Source organism: Rissa tridactyla, chromosome 1, assembly GCF_028500815.1.
Source record: "Rissa tridactyla isolate bRisTri1 chromosome 1, bRisTri1.patW.cur.20221130, whole genome shotgun sequence".
NCBI lineage: Eukaryota > Metazoa > Chordata > Aves > Charadriiformes > Laridae > Rissa > Rissa tridactyla.
The window spans coordinates 176,328,724-176,350,939 of NC_071466.1; the positions used below are offsets into that span (position 1 = coordinate 176,328,724).

The 22,216-nt window shown below is 40.8% G+C and overlaps 1 protein-coding gene across 1 annotated transcript in view; it reads right to left on the reverse strand.

Annotated features, from left to right (window-relative positions):
- SYT1 (synaptotagmin 1) overlaps positions 1 to 1,831 on the reverse strand; it is a 358,040-nt gene extending 356,209 nt beyond the window's left edge. Inside the window, exon 1 of the mRNA XM_054211854.1 lies at positions 1,511 to 1,831. Within this exon, the coding sequence (XP_054067829.1) occupies positions 1,511 to 1,831 (321 nt within the window). The remainder of the gene's footprint in view (positions 1 to 1,510) is intronic.
- Between the last annotated feature and the right edge of the window lie 20,385 nt (positions 1,832 to 22,216).

Genomic DNA, 22,216 nt, shown 5'->3' on the forward strand with positions numbered 1-22,216 from the left:
CTAGATGTCAACCCACCAGGGAAAGGAGTCTCCCCTTGGGTCTACAACTATTATCTTCCCTTTCTTAGGATGAAGCAACTCTCTCGGACGATAAAGCAGTTTAAACAGCACAGAACAGATTAACACACAACACAGCTAGCACACTGCATAGGCGCTCCGAGGATCAATATCGCTGTTGCTGATTAGTAGTCTAGTTGTGGTCTACAACATATATGCGTATCTAAAATTACTCTACTGACCTTTGTACAGAAAATATTATTTCAGAGACAGTGAAATATTATTTGCACTACAGCATTTTGCATCGAGTTTACAAGGTAATAAACACGGAGCTCCTTCTTCTTTACCCACAAATGGCTATTAAATAAGGAAACTAAGACCTGACATCCCCTGGAAAATCAAAAGAAATGATTTATTTGGATGCTAACATCTGTCTCGAGATTGTGGCCAAGTGCTTTTCTGTGCTCATTTAGGACTCCACTTGGAAAGCTTTTCAGTCACATTTACCTAGAGATTTCTCTCTACCACTTCCCATCTGACAGAAATCACTCAGCTGGGTCTGATGAATAATAGCAAAAGGCAGCTTGTATCAGAGATGATTGAATTACAGATTGTTGAAAGTGCCATAAAGGCTCATTCCAATGACTACATTTAATTTACTTACTATACTGACTACCAGAAGCCGGTAGTCGTTTGATATCTTTATTTCAGAAGACTGGAAACAAAAGAAATATTAACAATCTTTGCCACTTTCTTACTACTCTACCTAGTAGAGTTTGATAGGCGAAATTAACTTTTAAACATAGTGCTGATCCCCTATCCATACCGTGTGCCCATATGAACCAGACCATAACACACCCGAAACCAAAGCACGGCAAAGCGGCATTAAATAAGATGAAGGAAATTATGTCCGAGGACACAAAATGAAATTGCATGGAAAGCAAATGCATTAGCCTGACAGCCTTTCTAAGTAATGGAGGAAAGGCTCTTTGTAAACGGATACACAAATTATTGGATGCTGCCCTGCGGGCAGGAGGAGAGGTCAGGGCTCGGGGGACGGCGCCGGGGGAGGCACACCGGCGTGTCCCCCGCTGCCCCTCGCCGGGACCGACCACCCTGCCGCGGGCGGGGGCACGGCGGCGGCAGCAGCCAGGTGAAACCCAGAGAAACAAGTTGGCCCGGCGACCGCCTCGGCGCCGGCTCCGGGCAGGGATGGATGGATGGAGGGATGGATGCAGGGATGGAGGGCAGGCGGGCGGACGGCGCCCCGCTCCCGCCGCCGGGGCGGGGGGCGACGGCGGGGCTCCGCGGCGGCGGTGGGGGGCGCGGGCGCCCCCTTTGTCTGAGCCACCCACCCCCCCGCACTGGGAGCGCCCCGGGGGCGGGCCCCCGCCCGCCGGCAGCTGCGGGCAGAGCCGCCGGGCAGGCGGCGCCGCCGGCCGCCCCCGGAGCATGTGCTCTCCCCCCGCCCGCCGGCCGAGCCCCCCCCTCCCCGCCCGGAGCGCTGCCTTACCTGGCAACCGGGGCGGGCGCTGCCGGCTCGTCCTTCAGCCGCTCCCCGCGGCGGCGGCACCACGCGCGCCCGGGCCCCTCCCGGAGCGAGGCTGCGGGGGGTGCGCGGCGGACCGCCCCCGCGCACGGCGGGCAGGCTGCCCCAGCCCCCGGCGCTCGGCGGGCCGGGCGTTAAGTTTGAGCGGCGGCGGCCGCCGGCGGGCAGGGCAGGGCGAGGCAGGGCAGGGCGGGGAGGCGGAGGCGGCACCGGGGGCTGCGCGGCGCCGGGAGCGCCGCCACACTGCAGCGTCTCTAGGAATCCCTCCCGCGAGAGGCAGCCCATCACCCCCGGCCCGCCGCCCTCATTGGCTGGGAGGCGGGGAGACGGGGCCGCGCCAGCCAATCGCCCGGCGCCCAGCATGGGTGGAGCCGCCGCGCCGGCCTCGCCCATCCCGCCGCCGCGCGGTCCCTGTCCGCCCCGTCGGGCGGGGCCGGCAGCGGCAGGCGGGGGAGGAGGGGGGCGGAGGAGGAGGACGATGATGATGATGAGGAGGATGAGGAGGGCATCCCCGCGCATGGCGGCCAGGGTTGGCACCGCGGCCGCGGCCGTCGGGTGACCTGGGTGCCCCGGGCCGGGCGCGGCGCTGGCCGCGGGCTGTGAGGGCGGCGGGAAGCGGCGGCGGCGGCGGCCACCCCATCGCCAGGCGCTGCCACTGCCCCCCCGGTCCTCGGTACTTTTCGCGACCCTGCGGGTGCGCGGCCCTGGCGTTGCGGCGGGGCCGCGGGTAGTCCGCCCCGGGCAGTCGCGACTGAGGGGCGAGTCGCGATTGGCGTCTGTGGCTTAGGCGAGAGCAGCCCGAGTGGCGTGTTCAGGTAAGGACGTGCAAGGGTTAACTTAATTCCCTTGATCCATCCACTCTGAACCGGAGCTTTGATTAACATTGGTCTGCAAAATGTAACTGTAACAAATTCAATTAAGGGAAGCACATTTCTTCAACTTTTAATTAGATCTACCCTATTTGTCTAATGTTTAATATAACATAAAAAAGCTGCTCAGGTTCCAGAGGGAAATGGAAATAGATTTAGATGTAAGTTTAGCTTCTAAAAACACAACGGACTAAAGTTCTTTGTTCCTTAGTATATATTACTGTTGCATCCATATCCTCAAAGGCACAGAAGGAAAACATAATTTTAGCTGCAAAATTGTAAAAATAATAGCATGGCATTTATGTAAGAATTTCCCATAACGTGTAATTGGTCACAGGGTACCGAACATACAGGTTCTAGCCCAGGCTTGATATATAGTAGTACAGGATGCTGCTGAATTAGTTATTTTTAAGAAAACTTTAGTTATGTATTCCACAACCATGTAATTGGTTTCATTTAGTACATGAGAGTGAAAGTTACCTAAATTATAGCTTAATATGATAAGTAGCAAATGTTGGCAAAGGGAGGACCCCCTATGCCATCCTAGCAAGTAACTGAGAAAGTCGAGAATCTCCCTGGCACGTCCTAGAAGTGAGTTACTGTGCCTTCAGCAGAACGTTGTCCTGCCATTCCCCACTCAAGCTTATGTGGTGGGATTTGCCTCTAAAAATCACAGCCCTTTTCCAGTTCAGCTCAAATACAGGTTTTCTGATCGCGTCAGTGCTGGGCATGTGTTCGTAGGTCTGTTAGTCACAATATGAGTCTTTCTTGTATGGGCACATTAGGTCATGAGAGAGGAAAGGAAAGCAAATATCAGCTCTTGCTGAGCTACTTTAAAGAGGATACAACGTAATTTAAACTGCACATGCACAAGTGGTCACCTGTGCCCAGATTACCCTGTATGATTTAAAAATGTGGCTATTTTCTCTATCCCAATACAATAGATATCAACAACTATTTTCTCTGGGATCATTTATCTGATCAGTCAAAAAAACCACAGATTTCAATGGTAATAATTATGAGGACTTGATGCTGCGTTCCTAACAGCCACACAGCCAGAAGTCCGGGGGAGTCTGGCATTCACAAGACGTGACACATCATTCCCTGTCTTCGTATTTGAACAGAGGCAAGAAACATGTTTTGAGCCCAATGGCGCTCTCTCAGTGTACAGACAGTAAGAAAAAGAAGTGCTATCTAGTAGTAGCCCTGAAGAGTATACCATCGCTTTCTCACTACTGACTGTGGTAGTGCATACATGGTTGTTCTGCTAGATTTAAATAAATAAATAAATAAATAAAACTAAAATGTCAGGTGGGGTAGGGGCTGGGACGTGGTGGGAGAGATTTTACCTAAACTTTTCTGAACTTGGTAAATTGCACTGCTGCAAAAGTTGCATTCCTTCTAGCGCGCGTACTTCCTTCAGTTCCTTTCAGGCCCAAAAGCGTACTCATACAGAAAGAGGTCTCTAGTCCGGCGAGCAACTTTTATTTCTCTACTGCATCCACAAGGAAATAGGTAGTTACTGTCCAGGCATGGTGGTTAATTAAACCAAAGGAAGCTGTGAAACTTGAGGGGTGACATACATGTCCTGAACGGACAAGGATGCTCTAGAAGAGCTCAGGAGCCATTTGATGAATGCTTGGAGTGCTAGTGAAATGCTAGCCACTAAACTCACGAAACACAGGTCATTGTATTTATTATTATTGTTATGTCTTCCACAGTCGTGTTAAGGGAAGAAGAAGGTATCCTATCATGAGAAAAAAAAAGAAGAAACATGCAAAGCCAGAAGAAATTATGTTCTAAACCCAAGACCTATTTTGTTTTGCTTTTTTAATGTGTATTAGTACATCAGAAGAGAATTTTTAATAGTGTCTACCACTCAGAAGTCCCATCAGGAACCTACTAAATACAAATGAAGAACTAGACTCTGTTATATATCCCTTGTTTTTAATTTAGACTTTGACTGAGCCAGAGGCTGTAACTGTAGATCATCTGGGAAGAATCTGAATAAAAAAGCAAGATCAGAAATGACGCAATGTTTGTCTTTGCCTTTTTTATTTTTTACTCTCTGTATACTATGACTTCAAGATAAAACCTTAGGTTCAGAAAGCAATACGAGCCATAAAAACTAGGTTTTGAAAGTAAAAGACTCCAGCTTGCTTCATAAAGAAGGGGAAATCCTAGGCCAAAGCCAATGAAACCAAAATATTCTTGGGCCTGTCCTGGAAAGTTTTATGGCATATAAAGATCGGATACTAGAATGACAATCACTGAACTGAGGCAAATTCAGGAGCAACAGCAGTTGTAGCACATCAAAAACAGCAACTGGGGCTCTGGCTTTGGGCCCAAGCTGCCATCGGTTTTCTTTTTCACATCAGCTGTTGAGTGACCAAGTATCACAACTGCCACAACTGGGTGTACAAGATGGGAAGTCGAGCAAATCATGAGAGCAAATCAGCGGTAGGCGAACGAGTAAATGACACTCTTACTAGGCAGAGTTTAGAACTGTAAACTGACGGGGATTGAACTGTGACTGTCATGATGAAATGTCCTGGTGTTGCACAAGATCACAGGTACCTATTTTTAACTGAAAAGTGCTTTTTGTTCTTCGTTGTCATGTTATTTTACTCCTATTTTTCTGTTGGTTTGGTCTTTTCTATCCTCAAGTTTTTTCATTTTGAGAGTAGTTTGTATGCCTGAAGACAAAGGAATTGGCTTTTGCTTAGGCGAATGGGACAGCTTTTCAAATGAAGTTCTGATCGCATGAGTTCAAGCACACATTTCTGAAACTTCTTTTAGCAAATTAAATACCCACTCCTTACTGTTTTTTACCCAGTTAACTGGGAATCCAAGGGCTGGTACGTACAGCTGAAAATTAATAACTTGGAATCTTATTTCAGTGCCCTGTTTTGCCACCCTTGGTTGCAGTGAAGTTTCCATAATATATACCGGGTGATGATGATGTATTTAGAAGGCGCGTTCCTAGTCAGGAAGCCAAATCTGCATCAGGAGAACATGAAAGACATGAAAGCAAAGTGAGAAAGTGGAGTCCCAAAAGTGGGAATTAACCTTCGGTAAAATGAATAAATGCTGGAGTAACTATTCAGCTTTATACAACTAGCAAAAGCGTCATATGAAGTAAGTCTTTGAAGATGATTTATGGAGAATTGTGTGAGATTGTGAGATAGATAGAGGCAGTGGAGAACAAGGGTTGGGGTTTTGTTTTGGTTTTAATTCTAGCTAAAAATCAAAGGGTAAAATCAAAGAACTTGCTAGTCCGCTGACTGATGTTTGTCTCAATGTGTCATTTGATTTAATTGTTTTCTTGCATTTGTTCTGTACACATCTGCTGCTGCTTCTAAGTTGTTTAGGCAGAGATGGTCTCTTTTAATCTGCATTTGTATAGCAGCTAACACAGAGAACTTTGTGTCCAGGGCTTCCGGAAGCTGTGGCAGCATAAATGAAAATGAAAACAGAAATACTCTTTTACGAGGGAGAGTTCAAGTGTAGTCAAACCAACCTGCCTGTGCTTTGCTCAGATGCCAGCTGCGTAAAGCAAGGACAGATCTGAGCCAGTGTCAGGCTGTTCCCCTGTAGATGGTGCCCCTAGTTCAGGGATTCTCTTTTGGGTTGACAGCTCTGCATCCCTGATCTTCCTCCCCGCCTTGAAAATCACTTTTCACTGGAGTGGTGCTCAGGGCGGTACTCCAGAAAAACAGCGTTTTCAGTGCGGTTAGGATGAACTGCACTGAAGTCCTGGTTTTCTTTTCAGGCAGAATCTACCACATAAAATGACAAACTACTGAACTGTTGGCTTCCAGACTGCCCAGATATTGTCAGTCTCAAATCTTACCTTATGGTGGTAGACATTATGGCTTCCCCTGTGTAAAATTTCTAATCACTGGTGAGCATACGCATCATATGGGTGACTGTGTAGTAAAAAGAATGGGAAGTGGGATTTCTAATTGAATTTTGTGGAACTGACCTGCACAAAGCGCGAGGAAGAGCTGTGTGATGGCAGCCAGTGTTACCTCTGAGGAGAGGATGGACACTTAAATAAGGTCTTTTCAAATGGATACACACTATTGTCACGAGGCACCTAAGAGATGTCCGTGTCGTTCCATTGTCTCCAATACAAAATAAGGATAACTCCATTTGGAGAGATTCAATGAATTGTCTGTTAAGTGCAAAATGTGCTTATATTTACCTCAACCTGAGAATGGAGTGAGGGTGAATTATATGCGTATGAGAATATAGCACTGAAACGTAGGTAAAACCTTATGGCTTCAGGCTTCCTGAATTTCATCTCTCTAATTTGAGATTTCCACCAAACCTTCACCATGCAGCAGACCTGTAACAAAGATCCCTCAGAAAGCCGGCCCAGCCATGAAGCAGGGCAAGTGCTACTGTTTAACTGTGCAGAGTAGGCTAAGAACATCCATGTGAAGAAAAAACAGGATAGAGTCACTGGAGTAAAAAACTAGTTAATGCATTTTAAATTTCAGAAAATGCTTTTGAATACCAGTAGCCCGATAAGTAAATTCTCAAGGGAGTTTGTTTTTGTTTAACTCTCACATTCATTTCATTCAAAGGCAAAGTGAAATTACTTTAGTATTTATATTTAAAATGCCAAACCACAGAAGTGTCAGGATTATTTTTTTTACAGTATTTTTTTCCTAATATTTTCTGTCCGTTTTTTAAAATGTATTTATTTCTCTCAGAGAAATGCAGTCACTGTACAATTCTGATGTTTAGACTGCTGTTGGGCCTAAAAGCTTGCATAACACATGGCTAAATGAAATGGAAATTATATATCATTAATATAATTAGGAGATAAGAATTTTTAATTTCGGTTTCTTCATAGCTATGTTTTGGCCAGTATGCAATACGGTAAACTAGTTACCTCTGGTAATTCTGTCTGTCAGCAGCAGCATTTTGTTTGCAAACTAAAATGCTTGTTTTGTTTCCCCTATTGCTTTTTCTATAGCGTATGCCACAGCCTTCAAATTACATGAGTATAAGAAGGGAATAGAGCTCTTGGACTGTAACAGTGTTGTTAAGATGATAAGGTCAGTGCTGATGTCTCTTCTGCAAACCTTGATAGATACTTATCCAAGTCAGAGCTGAGTTTTTAATTATTATGTTATGTTAATATAAAAAAAAAGAAAAAGCTTTTCTTGTTTTTTTAAAAACTTAGGCAAAGAAAAAAATAAATGCTACCCAGTGAACCCAGTTCTTCTCACAGTTACACAGGTATAAATCTGTAGTAAAACCTGCTGTCTTTAAAGCACAGTTTCCACGACTGCTATCTTCTATAAATCAAGCTATGTTAGAGACCCAAAGAAGTTAATGTAGCAATGGATAGTTTTAATTCAAGTCCTGAGTTTAAATATGAAGTTTTAAGGGAACAGAGACTTCAGTTGCACGCTGGGGACATGGTTTCTCCCTTACTTAATAGTTCTTACTTAGTCTGGGGCAAGATCATCTTCCCCAGCTGCCCATAAATCTGTGAATGACAACCCCCTGTCACCTTCCTAGTCTTTTGCTTTTGACCTCTTCAGTTGCCTGTCCTCTTACCTTCCTCCTTCTCTGTCCTTCCAGTTCGTCTGGGAATATATTATGTGATAACATTGCCAACCCTAGGTGAGAAATGATCTGGACAGTCACAATCGTCCTCTTCAGCCTTGACATTAGACCTGTTTCTGCAAGAATCAGGATCGGTCCTTTCCTCTTAGGGATGGAGGTAAAGTCTGCAGTCAGAATTATGACTGATGAGGAAGTACAGTAATAGATTGTTCCGTGCTGAGGAGTGGAAAACTCACTAAGTCCTTGGTTTGTTTTTAATTCCTGTTTGTATGTGAACAAAAGTAGCTAGTCAGGAATGTTGTTTAATGGATAGAAGAAAAAATAATAATAAAAAAGAATAAAAACAGACTAAAAAGCAATTTAGGATGGAGATAATAAAATATAAAGATTCTCATCACTAGAAGCTCATCCTTGCCCACACAGAGATCATGTGCTAGCTTAAGCTCAATAATTTGATCCTAGGGAAAAGTTCAGCCCAGAGGAGTGTTTGGTACTAATTAGTTTAAGGATTTCGGCCAATATCTTCTTGTCCTTAAGTGTGGATTTTCAAAGAAATGGTGATTTCATATGGTCTTTGATGTTGGAATTCTAAATTAAAATGTTCTTTCTAAAGATGAGAGCCTAGATTAAGTTATTCTGAGACTTACAGTGGACTCAGTCATGCCTTAACTTTCTTCCTTCTGCTGGAATATATGACCCACACTTTCCCCACCATAATCACAGAAAGGCATTATCATCATTATTCCTTCATAAATACGAAGGTATCTGCAGAATAACCTCAGGGATTTATTAGAGCAACAGTCATTCCTCCTAAGTTTAAAAAGGCCTGTTCAATGCTCAGGTTTTTTATTAACTAACTCTTCAGTTTGTCTTTCCCTCTGAAAGTTATTAAGCTTTATCTCTGACCAAATTGATTTTTTTTTAAGGAAACTGGTGATGCCACTTTTGTCTTTCTGGGGTTCATAAAAATGTCCACATTTGACTTTTTCCAAAAGATTTATATTAGTTTGCCTTCCCTTGTACTCTAATTTAAATGGAACTTGTTTGATTTTTCCTGCAGTTACTTCTAAAAAAAACTTGACAGTTTTCTTTGAGGAAAAAAGGTTATTTGCTGAAGTTATTTACAGTTTAATTGCCAGTTTAATTACAATGTAATGTCTCATTTACTGTGACAGGCTCTACTCTGCAGGCTGAGCTGCGATAGATTACGGGAGTCACTATGGCAATAGATTCACCTGTGTCTGGAGCTGGGCAGCCTCACGCTGTTGTCAGCAGAGGAGCCCTGAAAAACAGCACTGACCCTCTAGTGGTGGTCAGAACATGAAGAACCTTCTGACCAAACATACTGTGGATATTTCAATATTGTTGCGTTTTCACACTCCCAGGTTTTGGCACTGACTCGTAGTCCACTGCCTTTCTGTACTGCCTATATGTCGGTGAAGACATTCAGGGGCTGTCCTACAAAAGGCATCTCATACAGAGACTAGCTGATGCGTTTTGGCTCTCTTCACTATGAATGCTGTCATACCATGTCTGGGCGGTCTATAGTCCTCCAAAAGGATCCCAGAACCTCTCATGTACCCTTATGCGAGGACCTCTAACCCTCCCTGCCGTACTACAAGGAGCTGTATTTGTAGTATACAGACTGATCCATTTGGGGTTCTGTTTCTATTTCTGGTGCTGGTTAGGGAACTATGTGAGAACAAAGATTTGTTGTATGCAGGTGTTAAATTTCATAGTCAGGAGGGCTTACTGCTGATAACATGTAGTCATGGATTTATAAAATAACTTAGATTGGGAGGGACCTTTAGGGGTCATCTGCTCCAAGTACATGCTCAAAGCAGATCCAGACAGAACAGGTTCCTCAGGGCTTTGCTCAGACAAGTTCTGAGTATCTGGAAGGATGAAGGTTCCATATGAATCTACGTGGCCTTCCACTAGCTGCACTCCAAGATGTCAGTGTATTCCTTGTACTGCAATCCCTGAAACTGACTTGGCACTCCAGCTGTGGTCTTACAAGTATTAAATAGAAAGAGTCCCTTGACCTGCAGGCTTTTCTCTTGCTTGCTGATACACCAAGGATGTCATTGCCCTTCTTTGCTGCAAGGACACACTGCTGATTCATGTTCATGGTTCAGAGACACAGCTATAAATTGAAGAACCAAAAGGCCGTGCATGTGCCTGCCCTTCCTTGATCAGCTAAAAATGGGGCAGCTTCTCACACCTGCTTTGTGAAATCTGTGTCAGGGACACCATGAGGGTCCACGACCATCCCTCTGTTAACAGAGCTGTATGTCCTAAGGTAGTGATCAGCTGGTGATATGAACACCATTTATGGCTCTGAAAAATTGGGGAAGCTGTGTAACACCTGATGCTGGAGAAGTATAGGGATTCCTCTGAAACCACTCAGTCATGGATGATATACAGCAGGTCTGTGTGCATCTCTATGATCTTGATGGAAGATTGTCCTAGCTAAAACTAATGACCAAGAATGACTAAGCTTCAAGTGATAATGACTTCCTCTTAGATCAGGAGTATGAGGAGTATGCCCAAACACGGGGCAAATGTGATTATTCTTGTCCTGAAATTCACTGTCATCCTGAAAACCTGCTTTCAGCCGTTCCAGGCCTGGAGGAGGATGTTTTTCCACTAGCTGGAATTAATTTCATTTGTTCAAAGTTGACAGACAGCAAAGGGTAGACAGCACTCAGATGTAGGTGTGACCCAGTCTACCTTGGTAGGAGGTAGAGCTTGTAGTCCATGAATCACCTTTGCAAAGATATATAGTGTATATATATACAACTCTTGTAGATCTAGATCTATACTCACGTTTTTCATGTTCATTCATGTAATCCAACCTTGGAATAGCTATCTTAGCACCTTTTCCTTGCTTACTCTTTCTACCATCTCATCATACATTGGAAACTTCCTTTCCAAGCCGTCACGCACAGATTCATACTGAGATAGGAGGATGGTGCCTATGTTTTCTACAATGAAGTGTTACGATGTCTATGCCTTCTAATATGCTTACCTCTACTACAGCAGGAGGAAAGCTAGTATAGAGTAGTAAAGCTAGTACAGCAGCAGTAAAAATAAAATAGTAAATTAATATAAATTAAAATAAATAGCATATTCTGTAAAGTAAACCAAAAATAGTGCATAAAGTAAAATAAAATATTAAATAAAGTAGCAAGGCTGATATAGCAGTTATAGAATAGTATAAAGTATATATACTATAGCAGTATAATGTTAAGTAAATAAAATAGTAAGGCTAGTATAGCAGTAGTAAAACTAGTAGTAAAGCTAGTATAGCAATGAAGAGACTCTTCTCTTGGCATGGAGAATATACTCTGAGTCTGAAGTTTGTTTTGGAATTGGAAGGGGTTTTGTACTGTCTGGAAAAAAGATGAAAAAGGCTCTTTCTGATATAATTCTTTTTAACTTCAAGGGATTGCTGGAATACCCTGAAGCATCCATAAAATATGCAAGAGTCTTTCACTTTCTAGAACTACGTTTTTAATACAATTTCAGTTACAGTTCCTTCTATAGTACTTTTCCTCCAGAAAACTGTATATATTTATTCTTCCAGTTAAAAAATATATCAAATGCCTTATTCCATGATAGAAAGTATAACAGAGTAATCTTTGCCTTCAGTTTATACCACTTCAGCCAGAATTGGAGAGTTGGCTGAATTAGAACTCTCCTAATAATCCACAGAGAACTGACTAATATCATGATAAACAATCTCTGCAGCTCTTGCTGTAACCATCAGCACTATCTGAGATCGAATATTATTACTATTCATCATCAATATCCTCTGCCTCAGGATGTCATTTCTAAGGTAATTTTCTCTCTTTTTCTTTTTTTTCCTTTTTTCCTTTTTGGTTTCTTATCTTGACTTTTTTATCCTTGCCATAATATTTATAATGTTCCACACAAGAACTGTAATTAAACCTTTTCTTTGCTCTGTGCCTCTAACCTCTAATGCATTGTATAATGTTGTAGTCCTAAAGTTGAAGAGTCAGAATCCACTAACGTAAACTTCTGGGAAGGTTTCCAGAAGTACATTCTGATTTGATTCATGTCATCAATTGCACTGACATATGACTATGCTGATAATGCTGTACCAAGATCTCTCTGCAGATATCATGGGAATCTGGGACTTCTGTGATGTAGAATTTGAAAAATGGAGCTGTTGGTGAAAGAAACCAGGTAATCTGAAGACTGAGAATGCTTATGACCAGTTTTCTTTCCACTTCTTCATACCTGAACCCATATCTATTTTTAATTGTTATGTAAATGTTTGTATTATCATTTAAATGAAGGTAATTTAGGTATTTTCTGTCTTTTGTTCTTCCTAGTGTGAGATATATTTGGCTGTGGGAGTACAGGGGTTTTGGTTGTTTGTTTGTTTGGGTTTTTTTTAAATTTAATTTCCATGTCTTGTTTGTATTTAACTGTATCATTTTACTCCCAGTTCTCTGAAGTTCTTCCTCCATTTTGCCTTCCCTAACACCATGTGGGATATTTAAATTGCATTTGAACTAGACTTCCTGTATGTGACTCACGCTATACAGATTGCATTATTTAGCCTAAATTTTCCATTACTAAACTCCTCAAAAATCCATTGCTTACAGGATGACTGACAGTTTTGGGACATTTCCTTGTTGTTTTGCATTTGGACATTTTAATGGTCTCAAGGCGGGTTTAACAGAACCTACACTTTTCCAATTAGAATGAATTTAGGAGTGCGAAGCTAGTTTGATCTTTGGCTATCCTAACTTCTCAGATTCAAACCTTTTAGTTAAATGCCTTAATTGGCTTCTGGTTCTTTACATGTTCACTTGACGACATTGCCCCCAAGAATACTGGCCCTTCACGTGAACATACTGTTCTGGCAGCCTAATTTAATATCAGCCTATATGGCTATTCAGAAACTGCCGAATCTCAGCTTCCTTTCTAGAAATTGCTTTTATATTTTTTGGTATCCGCTTGACAGATACTGTTAAGGCATCATTCGGCTTTAAACCAATGCTTGTATTAAAAATAGAGTAAATTTTACATCTGTATTATTATACTTTGCTTTAAAGCAAATTTACTATTTTTTCTTAAAATCCAAAGAAGCTCAAATGTAGATAGGCCACTGCGTGTAGCAGCAAAAAGCTCTGTGTTTCTAAAAATGGTTTAACTTGTTTTCACATCTCAAGGATTCAGGTTGGCTGTTATCTTGGCAGAACCCAGTTTGCTCTTAAAACTAAGGAAGGGTTGGAACCCATGTTACAAACACAGAGATGTGTGCTTAGAGAAAGGTCATCATGCAGCGGGAAACAGGGTCAAATTTACCTAAGAACCAAGATCCACAGCACCCTTATTGATGCTCAGTCTCCAATTAATTGAAGAAAGATAGCTTATCTGAAAGCGGTAGATTCCCAGTGGAAATGCAAGATGGTAGGGAGGTGGAGGAGGGCACACCGTAGACTCAGCTTTCCGTACTATAGCTGTGTCTGTGCCAGGGTGCCCTGCCCAGCACAGCTCTGTTGAGGTTGGGTTTGTGGAGTGCAGGCAGGGCTCCAGCTGATGCTGCATCCTGCTGCTTCTGGGCTTGGGAGAGTAAGCCTCACCCCACTCCATCACCCAGTGTCTTGGGTAAGAAGCTTAGAGATCGCATTCTCATCAGGGCTGTGCCCTCCTCAAACAGTGTCTGCCGTAACGGTTATAACATGAATACCAATCAGAAAATATTCCGTTTTAAAAACTGATTTGCATGAAGGCTCTCCAAGCAGCTGTCAGTAGCTCCTAGGTTGGGCTAGAACCACATAACATCCTGCTCATATACTAACTCTCAGATGTTTTCTGTTATTAAAATGCCAGTCATCTTATATCACTAGAGCATGTTTAGCATAACTGTTTTGCATTGGCATCCATATGTTTCTGGTGTTTGTTCTGCATATCCCCTTCTCTCTGATTCCACCGTGATTTCAGTCTTCTACCATTTTTGTTTTTCAATAATTCATAGCTTGAGTTTGAAAGTCAGTCTGCCTGTCGTTTAAAGCAGATCTTTCTCTTTCAAATCAGAAGAAGAAATGACAGAATCAGTGAAATGTAGCTGGGACTGAAGTAATTGGATATATATTTACAGAAATCAGATGCTCTCTTTTTCACACGCAAAATTTGCAAGCCGGTTTAATAATGACTGTCCCGCAAAATATGCATACTATCATTGCAGAAAACAAGTTGTTTTGAAAACAAGTTATGTTGAATGATGCAACATGACGTGAGTCATGCAGTTTAAACTACATTCCAAATTAAAATTAATATACTACATTTAATTTATTTGTTATATTTCAAATGCATTCGTATTGTAATTTACCCATAGTAGAACAGCAAATAGAAATAAAAAATTTACTTCAGTCAACTCAATTTCTCTTGACATTGAGCGCTGTTCCTAGCACCACTCTGAGCCTCAGTATTTAATGAAGATTTCAGATTTATTTTTTTACTTGGTTTACATTTGTGACTGGTTTAAAAACATTATGCAATAAAGCTTGAAGAAACCAGCACCCAAGTGTCAAATAACTCAGGAGCAAGTATGATCCAGAAATTAATGTATTTTTTTTAAATTTCATTTTCAAGCCAGTCTTTTGGGATTTAGGGTTTGATATGTTTTGTTTGAATAGTTGCAGTTGGCAATACTGAAGATCCTCAAATCCTCTGCAATCCAGTCACAGTGCCAATACACAGGAATTTACATTTGCTGAGCTATTAACAAATCATTATTAGAAACGAAAGAAAAGCTGAACAAAAAAATCATTTGACCTTACATGACCTCTGCAAAGACAAAAAAATAACTTTTCCCTGCTCTCATATTCATCATTTTAAGGTAAATACTGAACAGCCAGTATTCTAAGATCCTTAGTAAAAGCTACAGCAGCTTCTAAACAAAAGAGAGGACTAGCAGAAAGTAGTAGCAATAGTAGCATCTTCCTTGAACAGTCAGAAAACTGTTTCACTCTTCCCAAAATACTATCCTGTACAGGTAAAACCAATAGTACAGAACAGGTACCTCAGATTGAATCCCTCTCTAAACGCAAATCAGAGGATTTCGTCTGATAATCATCAAGATGACTATGTATATTCTGGAAATTTCCCAGGAGGCCTTCCCAAGGGACACCTTATCCTCTGCCGTAGCATCATCATCTCACTAACATCTTTATGTTTGTGTGAACTGCTTTCATGTAAAATTTTCTTCTATACCTTTCCTGTTACATCTCAGTAAATGTGTCTGCTTTCTGGTGGTTTAGAACTCCAGAGCTTTTCCTGGTTTAAGGTTTTCTTCACCAGTTCAATGACCTATTCTTATGCCTCTTTACTATTTGGGTTATCATTTTAATTTGGTCTAGAATTCATACAGTCCTAAGGAGTTTGCACAGAATCTGTAAAAAACAATCGACCAAGACCATGGGTGTTTTCATATTCTTGGGTTTTCACATATCCATAATGGTTCTTAACCTCTTGGCCTTTGTGATTCCTATGCAATTGTTTCCATTTGATACTAGTTATCTGTGAGTTTAACTGGGCCCTGCCCATCTCCTAGTGATAGAAGAATCCCTCACACTTGTTCTACGACGGTCGTTTAGGTCATGTCACTACTCGCAGCTGAAGTGGGACGTGGCTCCGGTCCTGCAGACTTTACAAGAAGCCAGTTTGACACCAAACCCATGAGATCTCAGAGCTGTAAGACAGGCAAGATTAGACATTTACACTATTTTGTATCTGAATAAAGTGGGAGAGATGAAAAAAGGTGTAGTATCTTTCAGTATTGTCTCCCGTCGTTCTTACCAAATTATATTACCTCATGTTTAACAAATTTAACCTCTTTAGCTCAGAGACTACTGGAATGCACATTTCTTCTCTCAAACCAGGTGATTTGCCCAAGAGAGTAAATCTGTTATTCTGAGGAAAACAAACACATCAGCACATCTGCTCAAAGGAATAAAGCAGGAGGTTTGTCTCCTTGATGAATGAATTTGAAACTTACGGACAAAACAATGTCAGTGCAATAAAAAAGAATCCTGCTCTGCCTGAGGGCAATATAGAAAACAACAGGGTGCTTATATAAATAAACTTTACTTCAGAAAGTGTAAAAGGAAAAAGGTGACGAAAAAGACAGAAGAGAAAGCTTTGCTGGCTACAATAGGCATGAAGGATCTTGATCCTAAACTGGGCTCTGAAGGTTTTCCAGCTATAAATGCCGCTGTCTGGATTCAAAACTGCCTTTGGTAACTCAGTGAGCAGCTCATTCTCTGATTTGGTGCTCACTGGTGAGCACGAAGTCTATTTGCCTTGTGACTGTAAGCAGGACAGACATCCAACCAGGAATGCTTTGGAGATATTTTTAAAAGGGAAGACAAGTTTTTGTTTCCCTTCCAAATAGGACTTTATTTTGGCTTACCTACCTTTTTCTCTGATCCCCTGCCATTCTCTTCTTTTACCCTTCCCATTTATCTTCTTTTAAATGATCTTTCTTTAGTGTAGCTCCCCAAAATATTCTTGATTCATTGGTGTTGGCAGAAAATGCCGATCTGTTTTAAATCAAATTCTATAGGAATATATTTGTTTCAATGAAACTACAGCTGAAAGCAATTATGGGCTCCAATTTGGAATCCCTGTAACAAAATTAAAATTAAAAAATCCCGAGAGCTCTTCTAGCTACTAGGTTTTAAGTCAGTGGGGCTCACTTGGGAATGGAGGCTGCAAGTTCAACTCCCTCTCCCATCCAATTTGGAACGGGAATTGGAACTGAAAATTGAATCTGGGTCATCTGCGTTTCAGGCAAGTGTCCTGCTCAGCAAGCCAAGAAGTCAGCGTCCCTTATCCAACAAACATTTTTTATTTAAACAGATCTTGCATGGGAGGGATTCAGCTTTGTCCGTGCTATGCAGAGGAGAGGCTTGTACCCGCCCCCCCCATGCTCCTCTGCCTGTCCCGAGCCTTGTGGCAGTTCCAGGAACAGACTCTGAGTTTCAATAGACCCATTACTTTCTAGTAAGTGAATAACATCAAAAGCCTTGCTAAACAGGATTTTTATACTCCAGCTGGCACTTCTGTGAAGCTCTGGGCCGTCACTCACCCTGGCACTGCAGAGATGTTCTGTCTGGTCCCAGAGATGGAGCCAAGAAACATGGAGAGGGAACTGGGGAGATGCAGGCTCCCCACTCCCCCTTGATGCCTACCCTAATCACAGCCCTACCCTCCACTCCCAGGTCCGAGGCTGGAAAATAGAGGAGGGACTATCCCCCAGGCAACAAGGGCAGCAGAACTTGCCAGAAGCAGTTTTTCTTTTCTTAAGGGGAAAGGTTGGTAAATGGAAATTTAGAAGTTCGTCATCTATTTGAAATATTGAACTCTTGTGTTTACTTCATTCGCTCCCTTGATTTACAAGTGTGAGCTATTTTCATCCAACCTAAAATAAAAAGCACAGGCAAACTGGCACGTGTGGTAACCAGCGTCTTCCTATCTCATATAGGCCTATTATGAAGGCCTATTTTAACTTTTCTTTTTCTCCCAAAAGACATGTTAAACTCAGTTTTTAAGGGCTTTACGGTATAATCAAACCAGCTCAGCACAGCAGGCATTCGCATCTTTTTCTCATATTATTATGAAGTCTGCTTTCAAGTGTGTTTGTACCGCATTGCATTTTGGGAATTCTGGAGATTATAAATAAAAGCGTCTTCTTTTCTTGAAAGAACATCCTGGCAGGTTCTTTCAACAAAAGCTTCTCTGCACAACATTAGAGAATGCAGTGTAAAGTTCACTGTTATAGGAAAAATGTTCCTCCTGCTTATCAAAGAATTATTTTAGGCACATTAGTTTAAGATATACCTTTAAAAGGTTGACCGTTTAAAAAGCACAACAAAACCCTTTGTCTTCTCGATATATATGTTTGCCTTGCCACTTCCAGGCTATAACTTCATCATTTTATTGCTTGTTTGCTTATTACACGTATTTTCTAAAAGCAGAGAGCAACCTGCAAATGCCATTTGTTCACATATGGGCACGACCTTATCACGAAGTGCCAGATGGATATAGGCAGGTAGCGAGAGAGCTAGGTGAAAAGTAGAGATTTTTCATTTGCACTTTCTGACAAGTCTTTCTGGGAGATGGAAGAGATTTGCTTAGTCCTTCTTCAGTGAAGGTTGAATTCATACTCTCAAATAAGTCCAATGGGAAACTCATATAAGTCTGCCAGCTTTGTCTGTTGTGTGAAACGACAGATTTGTATGCAAATAAGACCATTCCGGTTTCAGAGAAAATACTGGTGATTCGAGTCATTTAGTTTAAAGGAGAAGTTTTCAGCTAACCTGAGCTGTTATACAATGCTTCGTGGAGGGTTGGTTATGTAGTACTCAGAAACCTGGAGAGTTCCAGAAAAAGGTCCACCCAAATGTAAGAGAATGACATATTCAAAATGTCAGCTAACGGGTTATACAAGCCACTTTTATCTCAGGTTTTTAAAGGTATGACAGGTATCTTCTCTCCCACATTCTCACATCAGAATGAAGAAGATCAGAAGAGAAAATGGCAATTAATCATAATTGCTGCTGAAATGAAAAGATGATGACCAATGGCCTTCTTCATTGATGAGAGCAATAACATTTTCCATGGATAAAATGCATACTTTCAGGAATGCGGCTCACAAATAGAAAATCAATAAGGAGAAAGTTCAAATTCTGCTGACCAAAATAAGACCTTAATAGGCAGATCTGTGATCTATTGAGCTTTACAATACTTTGCAGTTTCAATCTGGCGTAGAAGTAGCCCAGCTGGAATTGAGACTTACTATGCACACCCACTGTGTAGTTTCACCAACTAACAAGAGAAAATGAGTTTTTTGAAAAATAGGGGAAATGGTAGTTTATAAAAAGAATGCTTCTTTCTCTAAAGAAATGGGCTCCCAATTATTTTCAGAGCTGATTTCAGCAGTAAATTCAACACATCACACGCATCAGCAGGGAAGAAAAAGCATGGCCATGCCTGTTGGTACACAAATGGTTATAAAGAACCTCTTCTTAAAGAGTTTGACCCACAGGATCAAAATGTAAGATAGTTTTTAGATCAGCCACTTCTTAATTCAGTAAATATTTGTCTTTACTCCTGCCGTATAAATGCATGTTCATGTTTTAGCGCTTGCCAAATGCCATTAAATTAAATTAAAAATATATAGGCCGTTATTTTTCAGAATCAGTGACTTCACAGAACATTACAACAGGAACTCAAAGAACCCATTGAGTTCCATTTTAATTTCATAATATTCTGGTTAATAATGTCTATTAAAACATCCATTAAAAGACCATCATGCTAATTTAACTGGGAACATATAATAGATGCTGTTGGAATGCTTCCATTAAATTAATGCTAGAGACTTAATGTCTTAAATAGATGTTGTTATTAACAATATCTTAAATAGATGCTGTTATTAAAAAGAGTAATGCAACATTAATTAAAAGCAAGCTAGGACAAAACCTCCTTACCTAATAGACACCAAAATATTAACAGTAAAAAAACATCTTTTTCTTTGATTCACTTGTCTTATACATTCTACCATTATTTTCCCTTTAGTGTAATGACCTCAACTGTGCTCTGTAATCACATGAAATGCCAAATGGATATAAAATATATGCTACCACAGTGGTAGAATACTGCTTAGTTTTTTTCTTATTTTTATTTTTAAATTATTAAGTGCAGAGTTTCAAAGAAACAAAAAAGTCTTTGTGTCCAAGTTTTATTTGATGCTAACTTCTGAGTATTTGTTGACCTAAATGTATAATTTTCAAGAATTTTTTTTTTTTTAAATTCAGTCTAATTCATAAAGCTTATAAGGCCATAAAGCTTCTGAAAGGCAAGAAATGGCAGTATTTGACTGATGATGTTTGACTGCCGTGAGACAGAAACATACATGCGGGTCTCAACACACATGCTGATGATGGAGCTGAAGCAAGTGCATAATAATATGAATGCCAACAGCCATGGTTTATGAAAAATGCCACACTACAACATCTTAAAGATAATATCCAGGTTAATATGGCTTTTCCTCACCTTCAACTGCAAGCTAAAGTACTCCCTTAACCAGGGTCGGCATACTAGATAACTTTGGATTTTAGCTGGAAAGCCATTGCTTTCCTCTAACTTAGAAATGGAAAAAAACAGAGCAGAAATAAATACATGAGAAAGAAAATATCATGAAGATAATGCTCATAGTCACATCTCCGATAGGGAACAAGATTTACATCGCTTTGTAGACTCATATTTCCTGACATTTGTCCTAGCATATTATGATCAAAGAACTAAAGCAGCGGCTGGGAAACACTGCAGGAAGGATTAAATTAAATGATTATGTAAACTTCCAAAGGAAGACAGCTTCCACTTGCATCCTGGCTGCTAGAAACCTTTTAGAGTTTATTTAGAGACTGACTCTTTTTCAATATAGCAGGCTCTTGTTTAGGGATCCCCTGATGATTTTAGCTTGTTTTATTGGGCATGCGTTGCCCTACAGTTACCCTCTCCTTGAACAGAACCGGTTGCCAAACCGGCAGCTGCTGCATGTAACCTGTTCACCAGTGCCAGCCAGCAAGAGATCACGACCAAACTGCAAAGAAGGATAATATCATACACAACCCCCTGAAGTAATATCAGGTTGGTACGTGATGAAAAATCTCAGAGACAACACTGAGGGGAAACTCTGTACCGAATCCCCGTATTTCTAATGAAGAATTATTCCAAGAAAGTAAGTGAGCTTTGCATTTAAAAGTGAAAAAATAAAAATGACTCCCCTGGTCTAACCCCAGTTGCTTAATATATTTCTGGCAGGGAATTCAATTCAGTGAAAGCTAAGCGAATTGAACACTGAAAGGATTTTTAAAACAGATTGGACAGGTTTATAGCCTATGTAAAACAAAAATAATCAAATCTTATTCATGTGCTAAACTGATTACCTTCAGCTCCAGTATTGCACGACAGGCACGGTCATAAGGGAAGGGGAGGAGGACAGCAAAGGTAGATGGGTCACAGTTAGCTCAACACTGGCTGGGATTTTTTCCTGATGCAAAGAACAGGGAGAGAGCAGGGTTGATGCTCACATTAGTAGACCTTTCCTTCAAGCAGCAGATTATCTGATGTTTGATAAAGGTTTTTTTTGAACTTTCCATTTCCATTTTCATTTTGCTTTGGAGAATTAGTTACAACCCCATTGCCAAAAATGCATGGGGATTATATATGATACTATTTGGCAGCTATCGACTACCAATCTCTCTAAAGAAGTCTTTGGTTTTTAAGTTACAGGTTCTCTCTTATGTTCACTCTCCTCAGAGAAAAAGATACCTTTTTAACTCATCCCTATCTCCTACAATCCGAATTACCCAAATCCTTAACGTCTTGGGGGATCAACTGTGCAGAAAGTGCAAAGGGAATACGAAATGTTATCTTGCTGGTTTCATACTTTACACCTGTTTTGAACAGCTACACCAAGGAAAGCAGTGAAGAATCAGACTTCAGTAGCCTTTTACATGAAGTTTACAGAGACTGTTTTTCACTAGGGAAAAAAAATTGGTTTGATTTCCATAAAATTAACTCATACTATTAACTATTAATTCATAATTTACCTATGCATCCTGGATTATAGAGGAAAGAGTAGGTAGATTATGTTTTAATGAGTACCAGCTAGTAAAGTTAAACCTCACTGAAGAGTTAAAAGAATGTTTTAAATTCATCTCACTGAGATTCTCTGAGATGACTGTCTGAGGAGCTCATTTTATTTTTAATTTAAACTGACCTCTGAGGAAATATTTGGTGTTTTCTTACTGCTTGTTTACCACATGTATTCATGGCTTTAGAAACAAACTCTTGGGTGCATGTATATGAACTAAGGTTAATTGAAATTTTGTAGATTTGTGATACTCTCATAAAAGTTTGCAAACACAAATGGGGTATGAAGTTCTTGTCAATATTTTAAATCACCACTTTGAACTATTTGTCCATTTATAACTAACAGGGTGCTTCTATCAAATTAAGAATGTCAATTTTCTTTTAGAAGATTTTATGCAGCCAAGTCACAAATAATAATAAAAAATAAATTAATGAATTTTAAATAAATTTATGTCTCTCATAAAGAGGGGGAAGATTGTATTTTGGGTGTGGAAAAGCTGAAATAGTTATAAAG